At 57.7% G+C, this 13,494-nt stretch overlaps 1 protein-coding gene across 2 annotated transcripts; it reads left to right on the top strand.

Annotated features, from left to right (window-relative positions):
- Positions 1–558: 558 nt before the first annotated feature.
- NLRC3 (NLR family CARD domain containing 3) lies at positions 559–12,403 on the top strand. Of its 2 annotated transcripts, XM_064725944.1 has the most exons (17): positions 559–640; positions 1,575–3,300; positions 3,834–3,920; positions 4,593–4,676; positions 4,893–4,976; positions 5,806–5,889; positions 5,993–6,076; positions 6,888–6,971; positions 7,697–7,780; positions 8,238–8,321; positions 8,425–8,508; positions 8,741–8,824; positions 9,443–9,526; positions 9,638–9,721; positions 10,644–10,727; positions 10,883–10,966; positions 11,700–12,403. In XM_064725944.1, exons 1-17 carry the CDS (start codon positions 634–636, stop codon positions 11,788–11,790), a joined length of 3,003 nt encoding a protein of 1,000 aa, XP_064582014.1. In that variant the 5' UTR covers positions 559–633; the 3' UTR covers positions 11,791–12,403. The 2 variants fall into 2 exon arrangements, with proteins under 2 accessions (XP_064582014.1, XP_064582016.1); XM_064725946.1 differs by lacking the exons at positions 8,238–8,321; positions 8,425–8,508 and having other exon boundaries at positions 11,700–11,911.
- Positions 12,404–13,494: the final 1,091 nt, after the last annotated feature.

The raw sequence follows: 13,494 nt of genomic DNA, 5'->3' as shown, positions 1-13,494 counted from the left end.
GACTCCATGTTTCAGAAGGCTTGATTTATTATTTTATGATATATATTATATTAAAACTATACTAAAAGAATAGAAGAAAAGGTTTCATCTCAGAAGGCTAGCTAAGCTAAGAATAGTAAGGAAAAGAATGATAACAAAGGCGGCTGCCTCAGACTGTCTGAGCCAGCACTGCTGTGATTGGCCATTAATGACAAACAAGCACATGAGACCAATCACAGATGCACCTGTTGCATTCCACAGCAGCAGATAATCATTGTCTACAATTGTTTTTGAGGCCTCTCAGCTTCTCAAGAGAAAAAATCCTCAGGAAAGGATTTTCATAGAAAGATGTCTGCGACACCACACGTGGGCCCACTGAAGGTCTGGGCCCAGCTGTGCCCCTGCCACTGAAGGGGACCCTGTGCCAGCCAAAAGCTGATGAGTGGCCCCCTGGCTGACCCACAGGCAGCTCAGAGCAGGCTCCCTCCCACACCTGTCCTGATCTTCTCCTCTTCCTCCCCAGGGCCATGGACAGGGGCTGAGGAGCCCCGGGTGGGGCCGTGAGCGGCCAAGGGACACGGGGTGGCCCATGGGACACTGCTGCCACCACAGCACCCCTCACCCTGGCACCACCCATGCCACAGGAGGCCTCTGATGGAAGGTGAGTGGGGCTTGGGCAGATCTGCCACCCTGGGGGGGTGCTGGGGTCAGAAATGGGGTGAGGGGGGCACCAGGGTGTGGGCAGGTCCAAGGAAGGGCTGCACTGGCACTGAGGAATGGCTGGCTCAGGAGGGACATGATCCTGCTCAGGCTTTGTTCTCTGCATGGGTTTGGATCCCAGAAGGAAACAGCATTTCATGGTTGTGCTCTTCAGTCTCCTTGGCTCCAGTTTCAGTAGCTGCTGCCCTCACCCAGCAGCTCCTTGGGATGGCACCATTGCAAGGAGGGCTTGGCAAGGCACTCTGGGGGGCTCCAGCTGGGCCTGACCCTGACCTCTCGATTGATTCCCACCTTGGCTTCATCCCTGCCTCACTGCCATGGACTCTCTGATGAGCTGCACTCCTGACTGAGCCTGGTGGCCACTGCTGGCCCTGTCCTGCTCACCTGGCTCAGGTATCACAGTGAAATTAAACCCCCAGGAAAGGCTGGACAAGCAGGGGATGATGGTGAGAGATTCAGGGCTGAGGTTGGAGCCTTCCAGGCAGGAGGGAAAGCAGGGAAGTCCATGGCAATGAGGCAGGGATGAAGCCAAGGTGGGAACTCAATCGAGAGGCCAAGATCAGGCCCAGCAAGGGCAACCAGGTTCAGACACAGCCCAGTGGACACCAGGCAAGGTCAGAACGATGAGGTCCAAGATCTAACTCCTACAACACAGCTTTAGCTGAGGCTGAAGGCCCAGGGCTGAGCTTAAACGGGCTCCTGGACTGACTGTGAGGCTGAGCAGGGCCCTTAAGGCCTGTTGATGCCCTCTGAGCCCTGCCACCCTTCCCACCAGCATGTAAGCATGGGCACAGCAGAAAAGTGAAGCAGCTTCTGTCATTTGCCTTTGTGCTTCCTCCTCTTCCTCCTCACCCCTGTTTCATTCCTCTGTGCAGAACCCATGGTGCAGAAGCACCTGGAGAGCCTCCAGAGCTCCTGTGGGAATGGCCTGGAGACAGGAGCCCTGCAGCGCCTCACCAACCTGCTGCTGGTGGAAGGCCTGACCGACATCCAGCAGAAGGAGCACGACATCCTGCAGGTGGAGACCACCAAGGGCCTGCCCAGCACATCCAAGAGCATCCCCCTGGAGAAGCTGTTCCTGCCTCTCTCCAAGCTCAGCATCCCCCCTCGGATCTCCGTCACCGTCGGCGTGGCCGGCATCGGCAAGAGCACTCTGGTGAAGCTGTTTGTGTGCAGCTGGGCAAAGGGGGAGATCAGCAGGGACATCCTGTTCGTGCTGCCCCTCACCTTTAAGGAGCTCAACACCCACGAGAAGCTCTCTGCTGAGCGCCTCCTGAGCTCGGCCTGCCCCCCCGTCCCGGCCGGGGCCGCCCGCACCCTGCTCATCCTCGACGGCCTGGATGAGTTCAAGACGCCCTTGGATTTCTCCAACGCAGCGGTTTGCACCGATCCCAAGAAGGAGATCCAAGTGGACAACCTGATCACCAACATCATAAGGGGGAACCTGCTGCAGGAGGCCTCCGTGTGGGTGACGGCGCGGCCGGCGGCGGCCGGGCAGATCCCCAGCGGGCTGGTGGACCGCATGACGGAGATCCGGGGCTTTGGGGCTGCAGAGATGAAGGACTTCTTGGACCACATGTTCCTGGACAACAGAGATCTGTCCAGCCAAGTCCTGCAGCACATCAGGGCTAACAGGTCGCTCCACGTCCTGTGCACCATTCCTGGATTTTGCAGGATTTCTGCCTCCTCAGTCGCTTATTTCCTCAAACATAGCAGTGATCAATCCCAAGAAGCGCCCGTGGTCCCCAGGACCCTATCAGAAATCTACTCCTATTACTTTAAAATGGCTCTGAGTGGTGACTGGCAGGAAAAGCCGAGAGAAGCCCTCAGGATCGAGCAGGCTGTGAACACCAGCAAGAAGCTGGTGGGCAGCCTGGGCAGGCTGGCCTTCTCCGGGCTGCTGCGGAGGAAGCACGTGTTCTACGAGCAGGACATGAAGGCCCACGGCATCGACCTCTCCCTGCTGCACAGCTGCCTCTGCACCCGCCTCCTGCTCAAGGAGGACATGCCGGCCTCCACAGCCTACTACTTCTCCCACTTGACCATCCAGGAGTTCCTGGCAGCTCTCTATTACTACACGGCGGCCAAGCGAGCCATCTTCGATCTCTTTGTGGAGAGCGGCGTGTCCTGGCCCAAGCTGGGCTTCCTCAGCCACTTCAGGAACGCGGCGCAGAGGGCGCTGCAGGCCGAGGACGGACAGCTGGACGTCTTCATGCGCTTCCTCTCGGGGCTGCTGTCCCCGCCGGTGAACCGGCTGCTCTCGGGCTGGCTGCTGCTGCAGGACGAGCAGGAAGGGTGGCGCAGCCAGGCCGTGGATGCCCTGCAGGGCTGCCTGCAGGCCGAGCACGCCGTGTCCTGGCGCGCCGTCAACGCCATGCGCTGCCTGCAGGAGCTGCAGCACACCGACACCGCCCAGGCCGTGGAGGAGGCCCTGAGGAGCGGCACCCTGGCCGGCATGCTCACCCCCATCAACTGCTCTGCCCTGGCTTACCTCCTGCAGGTGTCTGATGTGTGCCTGGAGGAGGTGAACCTGTCCAGCTGCCTCACCTACAATGTGTGTAAGAGGCTGCTGTCCCAGCTCCTCTTCTGCCACAGCCTCAGGTGGGTCCTGCTGGGATTGCACTGGGAGGAGTGAGGGGAGATGCCAGGCTGTGACTGTGCAGTCACAGATTGGGTTGGGTTAGAAGGGAACTTAAAACCCATCAGTTCCATGAGCAGCGACACCTCCCACTGTCCCAGGCTGCTCCCAGCCCTGCCCAGCCTGGCCTTGGGCACTGCCAGGGATCCAGGGGCAGCCACAGCTGCTCTGGGCACCCTCCCAGGGAAGAATTTCATCCTAAATTCTAATCTAATTCTCTCCTCTTTTAGTTTAAACCTGTTCCCTGTTGTAATTCTCCTCTAAGTACTGGAGGCTGCAGTGAGTTCTCTCTCCCCTGTGACTCACAACCCCAGGTCTCAATGGAGACTTGGGTCCAACAAATGTTGTCCACCTGCAGAAGGGGTGGCACTGGGTCAGCTCTGCTTCTGTCCTTGAGCTTCTCCACCTGGGACAGGCAGATACCATGGGAGGATGATCCTTTCCCCACTTTGTTCTCCAAACCCCTGCTCTTGCTCTTTCCTTGTGTGTCCTGCAGGCTGGACAATAACCAGTTTAAGGACGATGTGATGGAGCTGCTGGGCAGTGTGCTGAGTGGGAAGGACTGCCAGATCCAGAGGCTCAGGTAGGACCTGGCCCAAGGTGGGTGGGATGTCCTGGGGATGCAGTGTGGAGCTGGGGGCACCGCAAAACCAGGGTGAGGGTCCCCCAGGAATGTGTCTCCCCCTGGCTCCCCAGGGTGCCCAAGGACAAGGACAGCCCCACACGATCCCCTGTGCCCAGGCACAGTCACCCTACCCCAAAATTGTCTTGCCCAGTCTTCCTGGAACTGCTGCCTCCTCACTGTTCCTAAAACATGTCAGTAAATCCTTGGGTTATCCTAACAAACCACTTCCCAGGGTCACAGCAGGTCCCTGGACACTCGAGGCCCTGCATGGAGCACCTGCTGCAGGGAGGGGACAGGCTCCTGACCCCTGTGCAGGGAGATGCCTCATCCCAGACAGATGGGCTCCCACTTTCCCCACCTCCTCCTCTTCCTCAAGGCTGCACAGAGTCCCCCATGCTGCCATCCAAGCTCCTTCATGGGACACAAATGAATTTTATGTCCAGAAACGGTGTCCTTGCAGTCCCTGCCTGGTGTCCACCCCAGGAGAACATCCATCACTTTGCTTGAACCAAATGCTCCCCATGGCTCTTCCCTGCACACCCATCCCAGCTGCCTCCTGGGACATGCCAGGCTCTGTGCCAGTCTCTTTCTCCTCTGGAAAAACACCCAATTTTCCTTTTTTTTGGGCAGCTTGGCAGAAAATCAGATCAGCAACAAGGGAGCCAAAGCTCTGGCCAGGTCTCTGCTGGTGAACAGGAGCCTGATGGTGCTGGAGTAAGTGTCCCCCTGCCCAGCCCCTGTGGTGCCCCCATTCCCAGTGGGAACCATTCCCTGCCCATGGCTGGGCTGGATCCCACCCCCTAAAGCCACCACCACGAGCTGCTGGCCTCATGGCCCACCCCAGCAGTGCCATGTGGAGGCATCTGCCTTAAGCTGGGCCTGTGCCAGTCTGGCTTTGCTAACCTTGGCTTTTCTGCTGTCCCGCCCCAGCCTGCGGAGCAACGCCATCGGCCCCACCGGAGCCAAAGCCCTGGCTGATGCCCTGAAAAAAAACCAGATCCTGCTCTCCCTGAAGTGAGTCTCAACCTCTGGAGCATCTCCTGAGCAGCTCCCCAGGGCAGGGCCCTTCCAGCCCTCTTCTGTGCCCCTGGGGTTTTGCCAAGCTCACAGGGCAGCACATGGGGACAGCCTGGGCACACACGAGTGCAGCTGGCACAGACCCAGGGACTGGGGCACATCTGGGGCAGAAATTTGGGGTTCTCCTGCCTCTTGGGGCAGTGAAGGGAGGGCTGGGGCTGCAGTCCAGGTTGAGGTCCTCTCTGTGCATGGGATCTCCCAGGTGCTGTTTGGTGGAGGAAGGAAAATCCCATGGGAGAGGAGTGTGACCGTGTTCACAGGGGTCTCAGTTGACGGGAGAGATGAGGATCTGACTCCGTGTTTCAGAAGGCTGATTTATTATTTATGATATATATTACATTAAAACTATACTAAAAGAATAGAAGAAAGGATTTTATCAGAAGGCTAGGTAAGAATAGAATAGCAAAGAATGATAACAAAAGGTTTGTGGCTTGGCTCCCAGTCTGAGCCAGCTGACTGTGATTGGCCATTAATCAGAAACAACCACATGAGACCAATCACAGATGCGCCTGTTGCATTCCACAGCAGCAGATAATCAATGTTTACATTTTGTACCTGAGCCCTCTCAGCTTCTCAGGAGGAAAAATCCTAAGGAAAGGATTTTTCATAAAAGATGCTTGCGACAGAGGAGGGAAGGAGACTCCTGGTCAGGGATGCTTGGGGGCCAGACCCCTTTGTCAAGCCAGGGCAAGCAAACCCCAGGGCAGGTGGCCACAGCCCCTGGCCCTGCTGTGGGAGCATCCTGGCCTCGCTCTGTGTCCCACAGCCTCCAGCACAACTCCATCAAGGAGGATGGCGCCGCCTTCCTGGCCGAGGCCCTGCTGACCAACCACCGGCTGCTGACCCTGCAGTGAGTGACCAGGCGTGGTGTCCCCCCTCCAGCCCCCCAGCAGGGCGGGTGCCACCCGTGGGGACGTGGCTCTGCCATTCTCAGGGGCCCCCTGCCTTTGCAGCCTGCAGAAGAATGCCGTGGGAGCCCAGGGAGCCCGGAACATGGCCGAGGCACTGAAGCAGAACCGCAGCCTGAGGGAGCTGATGTGAGCAGGGTGTGAGGGGAGGGATGGCACTGCCAGGGCCACATCCCCTGGATCTGTGGGCAGGAAAGGGGCAGGGCCGTGTGACAGGCAGCAGGGACACTGCTGGCTCTGCCCAGCGGGGCTGGTGGGGATGGAGAGAGCAGAGCCTTGGCAGCAGCCCTGTGGGGATGCTCTCTGCACCTCCAGGCGTGCAGGAGCCACGTGAAGGAAGGAGAAGCTGTTTCTCCTCTGGCAGAGGGAAGCAGCAGGGCAGCAGGCCCTGAGGAAACATTAAAAGCTATTCCAGCTCAAAGCAGCCCTGAGAACAGAGGTGTGTGCAGGTGGGGAGTGAGGTGGCAGCGAGTCCATGCTGGTTGGTGCAGCAGGAAGGGCCTGGGGGAGGTGAATCCATTGCTGGCAGCTCCAAACTTCCTTGTGACAGTGTTCACAGGGGTCTGAGGATGAAGGAAAAGATGATCTGACTCCATATTTCAGAAGGCTTGATTTATTATTTTGTCAAATATATTATATTAAAACTATACTAAATGAATAGAAGAAAGGATTTCATCAGAAGGCTGGCTAAGAATAGAATAGCAAAGAATGATAACAAAGGTTTGTGGCTCAGACAGAGTCTGAGCCAGCTGACTGTGATTGGCCATTAATTAGAAACAACCACATGAGACCAATCCCAGATGCACCTGTTGCATTCCACAGCAGCAGATAATCAATGTTTACATTTTGTTCCTGAGGCCTTTCAGCTTCGTAAGAGGAAAAATGCTAAGGAAAGGATTTTCCATAAAAGACGTCTGTGACCCTTCCTCTTCTGTCTCAGACTCTCAAGCAACTCGGTGGGAGACAGCGGCTCCATTGCCCTGGCTGAGGCTCTGAGGGTGAACCACAGCCTGCAATGCCTGGAGTAAGTTCCCCCTCCCTGCCTGGACTCCTTGATAACAGAGCCCAGCCTCGTCCTGCCAGCAAAATCTGCCACCCCTCAAGCCCTCAGGCCCTCCCCATGTCTGTGTCACTGCACATTCCCTGGATGTGCAGGCTGGACACGATGTGGCAGCTCCAGCAGCAGCCAGGCTGGAGGGACACTGACAGAATCAATCCTAAAACCCAGTGATGACTTTTTATTCTTGGAGGAAATCAGTAGCTTTGGGTGTTCTCTCTCTCACAAAAGTGATGGGAATGGGCTGAGGAGGGAGGAAATGGCTGGGGCCTGGCAGAGTCAGGCTGGAATGGTACCACCTTCCCTCCCCATGGGAACAGGCCCTGCACAGGAGGGCTGGTGGCTCCTGCTGATGAGTGGCTGTGTCCTGGTTCTGTCCCTGTGACCAGGATCCCAAACCCATGGGAGCCACGTGCCCAGCTGAGCCAGCAGCCACGGTGACAAGGGTGGGGACAAGGGTGCCCCAAAGTGCTGCAAACCCTGTCCCCTGTGCTTGCTGGGGCCAGCAGGAATGGCTGATCCCAGCCTGGCTGCTCCCAGGGCTGCTCCTTCTGCCTTGGTTTCCCTGTTCCCTGTGGCTGGGAGATGCCCTTTTCTGGGTGAAATGGGCACTGTCCACCCCAGCCATGGCCCTGCAGCCCAGCTGTGATGCCAGGACTGGCCCATCCTCACACCTCCCCTGTTTGTCTCAGTCTCCAGAGCAACTCCATCAGCAGTGCAGGGGTGACAGCGCTGACAACAGCTCTCTGCTCCAACAGGGGACTCCTCAGCCTCAAGTGAGTGACAGTCCCTGCAGCCACCCTGGCTGGGCTGGGACCTGGGAGCTTCTCAGAGCTTGTGCCTGGTTGTTTCCATCTCTGAGATGCTTGAAAGCAGCTTTGGTTCCTCCTCCAGCTGTGAGGAACTTCTCTGTGTCTTTATCTTTCTCCCTTTGGGACAATATTCATTCAGCCTTGTCTTTGGAATGACAGGATGGCAGCAGGAGTGGGAGGCTGGCAAAGAGCCCTGATGGGCCCACAGGGAGCACAGGGGATGGAGCTGCAGGAGCTGATGGGGGCGGTCTCAGACAAACTGCTCTGCTCAGTCCATGGCCTCAGCCCAGAGCAGGAGGGGAAGGGGCTCAGGGGGAGCAGCTGCCCCTCCCCAGCCCCAGAGCAAGAGAAGGGGGCTCAGGGGGAGCAGCTGCCCCAGCCCTGCCTGGCTGCCCCTCCCCAGCCCCGTGTCTCTCCCCAGCCTCAGGGAGAACTCCATCAGCAGGGAGGGGGGCCCGGCCATCGCCCGCGCCCTGCGCAGCAACAGCACCCTCAGGAAGCTGGAGTAAGTCCCATGGGGGCCCCAGGAGGGCACCCAGAGCACCCCATGCTGTCCCTGGAGCTGTCCTCAGCTTCTCCTGTGTGACCTGAGCCCTGTGTCCCTGCAGCCTGGCGGCCAACCTGCTGGGTGACGACGGGGGCCAGGCCATCGCCTCGGCCATCGGAGAGAACCGGGCTCTCACCTCCCTCCAGTGAGTGTCCCTGGGCCCTCAAACCCCGGCATGGACACGGGCAGGGACACTGCTCCTGGCCCCCAGCCCCGCCAGGCTGGGCCATGGCACCCTGGGAGCTGTGCTGTGACAGCCTGGATGGGCCCACGGGGTCCTGCACATCCCTGGGTGGGTGTGGATGGCTGTGGAGCCTGGCTGGATTGGGGCACGCTCACAGCCCAAGGCTTCACCTCTCATTTTCTCCTGTTTGCAGCTTGCAGTGGAATTTCATCCAGGCCAAAACAGCCACGGCCCTGGCACAAGCACTACAGTCCAACAGCAGCCTGGTCAGCCTCGAGTAAGTGGGGACACAGGTGGTCCTGGGTCCTACTGATAGCTCATCCAGTGCCACCTCTGCCATGGGCAGGGACACCTCCCACTGTCCCAGGCTGCTCCCAGCCCTGCCCAGCCTGGCCTTGGGCACTGCCAGGGATCCAGGGGCAGCCACAGCTGCTGTGGGCACCCTGTGCCAGAGCCTCCCCACCTCATTCTTCCCAATATCCCATCTAACCCTGCCCTCTGGCAGTGGGAAGCCATTCCCTCTTGTGCTGCAAACTCCTGTCCTTGTGCCTGGTTGTTTCCACAACTGCTCTGAGATACTGAAAAGCAGCTTTGATCCCTCCTCCAGGTGTGAGGAACTTTTCTCTATCTTTATCTTTCTCCCTTTGGGACAATATTAATTCAGCCACATCTTGGAATGGATCTCTGCAGATCCTTGTCCCAAGTCCCTCTGCAGCTCTCCTGGAGTCCCTTTAGGCCCTGTAAATCTGCTGTGTCCCCTGGCTGGGGATGCTCTAAATGCCTTGTAGTCCAGGAGCTCTCCCAAGCCATTTGGGGATGCTGGGCCCTGTGCTGGCCCTGTCCCTGTCCCTGCCCTGGTTCCAGGCCATGGGCACACCCAGCCCTTCTGTCCCAGCCTGCAGGAGAACACCATCGGAGACGAGGGCATGGCCGCGCTCTCGGCCGCACTGAAGGTGAACACCACGCTGGCAGACCTGCAGTGAGTACCCAGGCTGCAGCAGGGCCCTGCTGTCACAGCCCAGTTACCCTCATTATTAACACCCCATGGCCACCTCAGGACAGTGCTGAAGGTCCCTGTGTTCCCTGGCAGCCTGCAGGTGGCTTCAGTTGGTGCAGCTGGTGCCCAGGCCCTGGCAGAAGCCTTGATGGTCAACAAGAGCCTGCAAGTCCTGGAGTAAGTGGTGGCTCCGTGGTGCCCAGGGCTGTGCCACGGGTCCCTGGGTGTCTGAGAGCCCTTGGCTCAGCTCTGCTCCTGCTCTCCATGATCTCCCAGAGCTGTCCCTGGGTGTGGTCACTTCTCCCTGTCCATCCTCCTGTCTGTGCCCCACGGGCTGTTGGGCTGTCCTTCCTCACCTTCCCTTGTTTGCAGCCTGTGGGCTGTTAGGCTGATGCTTGTTTAGCTGACCCTACTAGCAAGTAATATAAAGAAAGTATGGAGGGTTTTGATTCCTCTAGTGTAGGTTCGATTCCTGCTTTTCTAAGTACTAGGAATGAGAGGGCTGATCTACCTCCCTGTTCACTTTACCATAGTGAACATGCCTTAGTGTTCAGGCACATTTCCAGCAGGGCCTCAGGTAAGGAGGTAGGCCTGTGTAGCAAATTGGTATGCTGGTATGTCAAAGGCACAGGGCTAGTGTGAGTGGCAGGAAATTTTTCATAGTAGGTGTATTAACTGGTCGTATCAGAATTGTGGGTAAGAGGCGCGGATTCATAGGAATCCTGCTGATAAGAGCAGGACTTTTGTGGCAAGTATGACAGGGAATAGTTCTTGAGGGGCTCCTTTGTTTGCAGCCTATGGGCTGTCCTTCCTCACTGCTCCTCCGTGTGCAGCCTGTGGGCTGTCCTTCCTTCCTCACCTTTCCCTTGTTTTCATCCTGTGGGCTGTCCTTCCTTCCTCACCTTTCCCTTGTTTGCATCCTGTGGGCTGTCCTTCCTTCCTCACCTTTCTTTCCCTTGTTTCCATCCTGTGGGCTGTCCTTCCTTCCTCACCTTTCCCTTGTTTTCAGCCTGTGGGCTGTCCTTCCTTCCTCACCTTTCCCTTGTTTGCATCCTGTGGGCTGTCCTTCCTTCCTTCCTCACCTTTCCCTTGTTTGCAGCCTGCGTGGGAACTCCCTGGGCCCAGCAGGGGCCAAGGCCGTGGCCAACGCGCTCAAGGTGAACCGCAGCCTCCGCTGGCTCAAGTGAGTATCGCATCCCCAGCCAGCCTGGGCAGGCATTCCCTTGGGAACAGCGGGGATGGCCAAGCCAGGCTCCCAGAAGGACAAACCCTGAGCAGGTGGCTCAGTGCATTCCCTCCACACGTGCTGGCGCTGTCTGACCCTCCTGCCTCCCGCAGCCTGCAGGAAAACGCCCTGGGCATGGACGGAGCCATCTGCATCGCCACGGCCCTCAAGGGCAATCACGGCCTCACCTATGTCAAGTAAGTGGCTGCTGCAGGGAAGGCAGGGATGGGGAGAGCATGGAACCATGCAGGGACCTTCTCCCTGCCAGCCCTGCCCTCTCCTGGCTGTCCCACAGGGCAGGGACATCCCGTGCCCCTCCCAGTGTGAAAGCACCATCCCCACAGCTCCGGAGCCTCAGCTCCCCTCCAGGGAACCACCTCAAAAGAGAAATCCTCTCCAAAGCCAGGGGAGAAGGGGCTCAACCCCTCCAGCTGCCCAGGGCTGTGCCAGCTCCTCCCTTGGCTGCCTCAGGGCTCTCAACCAGCAGGGTCCTGCACGGGGTGGGGTGGGCACAGGTGGTGCCAGATTGTCACCAGAGGACATGAAACAACACAATGTGCACACACTGCTGTTCTCAAGGTGTAAAAAGGGGAAGTTTGTTTTCTGACTCCAACATTTATAGATTCCCAAAAGTGACAGTGGATTGGAGGGTGACAGTGCCACCTCTCCAATGACACTGGACAAACCAACAATCCATCACATTTCTCCTCCTCCATAAAAGAATGCAAACCAATAAGTTATTTACAGAAAGCGTGTGAGAAAGTTCATTACAAGAATGCAATGGGCTCCTGGGGCTGCAATACTCATCAGAAGGCTTAGTGAATCTTAGAAAATCAGGGTGACACCAGATGCTGGTGCAAAGCTGGGCACCATCTGCTGTCCCCAAGGATCCTGCTGTGCCTCGTGCCCCAGTCTCTCTCTCTCCCCCAGCCTGCAGGGGAACCTCATTGGGGACTCGGGAGCCAGGATGATCGCGGACACCATCCGGAGCAACGCGCCCGACTGCGTGGTGGACGTGTGAGGGACCCGGCTGCTCAGAGGGGACTGGGGTGCCCCTGCCCTGGTGACTGCAGTGCCCATCTCAGGGATGAGAACTGGGCAAGGACAGTTCCTGAGCTCCTGGAACAGCCCAGGAGGACCGAGGGTGTTGGATCAGGAGTGCAGGAGGGTCAAGACTCGCGTTGAAAGCTGAGGGATGTGTGTGCCCATGTCTGTGTTCATCCAGGCCCTGGGGGAGCTTCAGGGAATGGGGAAAATGCAAAAAGGAGTGAGGAGGGGCAGATGCCACAGCCAGACCTTGTTTTTGTGGGGGTTTATCTGCTGGTGGCAGCAACTCCTCCTGTGCTTTGTCACTCCTGGCTAAAAGCAGCCCAGTCCAGCAGGGTCCTCTGAAATCCCAGCTGGACACAGAGATTTGCTGCTGCCTTGCTCAGATGGGAGTGATGCTGTGCACCTGGCACTCCAGCAGGTCCTGGCTGGTGCTGTGCCCTCAGTAACAGGCTGGCACTGGCCAGACACACCTGCAGTGTTTGGCAGAGCTGTTCTCTAACAAGAAGAGGTAACCCAAGGCATAGGAGTGGAACCATCTTGGAAAATAAAGAGTCCTCAGGAAAATGGAGGAGTAAGAAGGGGAATGTAAGAGAACTGCACTGCCTGAGGGTGGGATGTCTCCAGTACATCTTGGTGCTACACCAGGACTGCCTCACTCAAACTGCTGCCTCTCAGCTTCAGGCTGGAGCTCTTGGACCTCCTGCTGCTCTCACGGTGTTCTTGTGACACATCCTCTCGATGTCCCAGCTGCAGGGTCTGTCCCTTGCAGGTCACCTTCTGACCAGGAGAGCAGAGGTGGTGCCTTTGTGTGTGTGGCAGGGACCCAGTGACTCCCAGAGGTGCCAGGTTTGCAGGTGACCCAGCAGCCAAACTGTGAACCCTCAGAGCCCCTGAAGCCACTGTCCCCAGGCAGGACACTCTGCCACACTCAGGGCAGCCAGTGGCTATGCAGGGACCTGGGGGCTGATCCCACAGACACTGGGCTGAGCTCTGGAGATGTAAATGCTTGGGAATGAATTCATTTCTGGATGAGAAGATGCTTTGTGCAGCCTTGCTCTTGCACTGCAGGACATTTGGGACGGGCTGTGCTCCCCTGCCCTGGCTGAGAGCTCAGGTCTCTGGCACCAGCAGGGCTCTGCCACCTGCCTGCTGGCTGTGCTGAGGCTAGGTGGCACTGCTGCCTGGAGAGAGGCTCTGGCTCTGTGCACACCAGCTGTGGAGTCACTTTTTCATCTACAGGAAATAGAGAACTGTGACTCAAGCTGCAGCCCTGCTCTCGGGGGTCAGATCATCACAGAATGGTTGGGTTGGAAGAAATCTCAGAGCTCATTCATTCCCACCCCTGCCATGGCAGGGACACCTCCCACTGTTCCAGGCTGCTCCCAGCCCTGCCCAGCCTGGCCTTGGGCACTGCCAGGGAACAATTACTGCCCAATATCCCATCCATCCCTGCCCTCTGGCAGTGGGAGCCATTCCCTGTGTCCTGTCCCTCCATCCCTTGTCCCCAGTCCCTCTGCAGCTCTCCTGGAGCCCCTTCAGGCCCTGGAAGATCTCCCTGGAGATTTCTCCAGTTTTATCTCCACTCCTTCACTCTCCCTGGTGCTGCTCTTTGTGCAGACAAGCCCTTGATTAAGTAAAGGATATGTTTAGGATAAATAGATTTAAGCCAGATTTA

This window comes from Zonotrichia leucophrys, chromosome 14 (assembly GCF_028769735.1).
Source record: "Zonotrichia leucophrys gambelii isolate GWCS_2022_RI chromosome 14, RI_Zleu_2.0, whole genome shotgun sequence".
Lineage (NCBI taxonomy): Eukaryota > Metazoa > Chordata > Aves > Passeriformes > Passerellidae > Zonotrichia > Zonotrichia leucophrys.
This window is presented reverse-complemented; position numbering and strand designations above follow the sequence as displayed.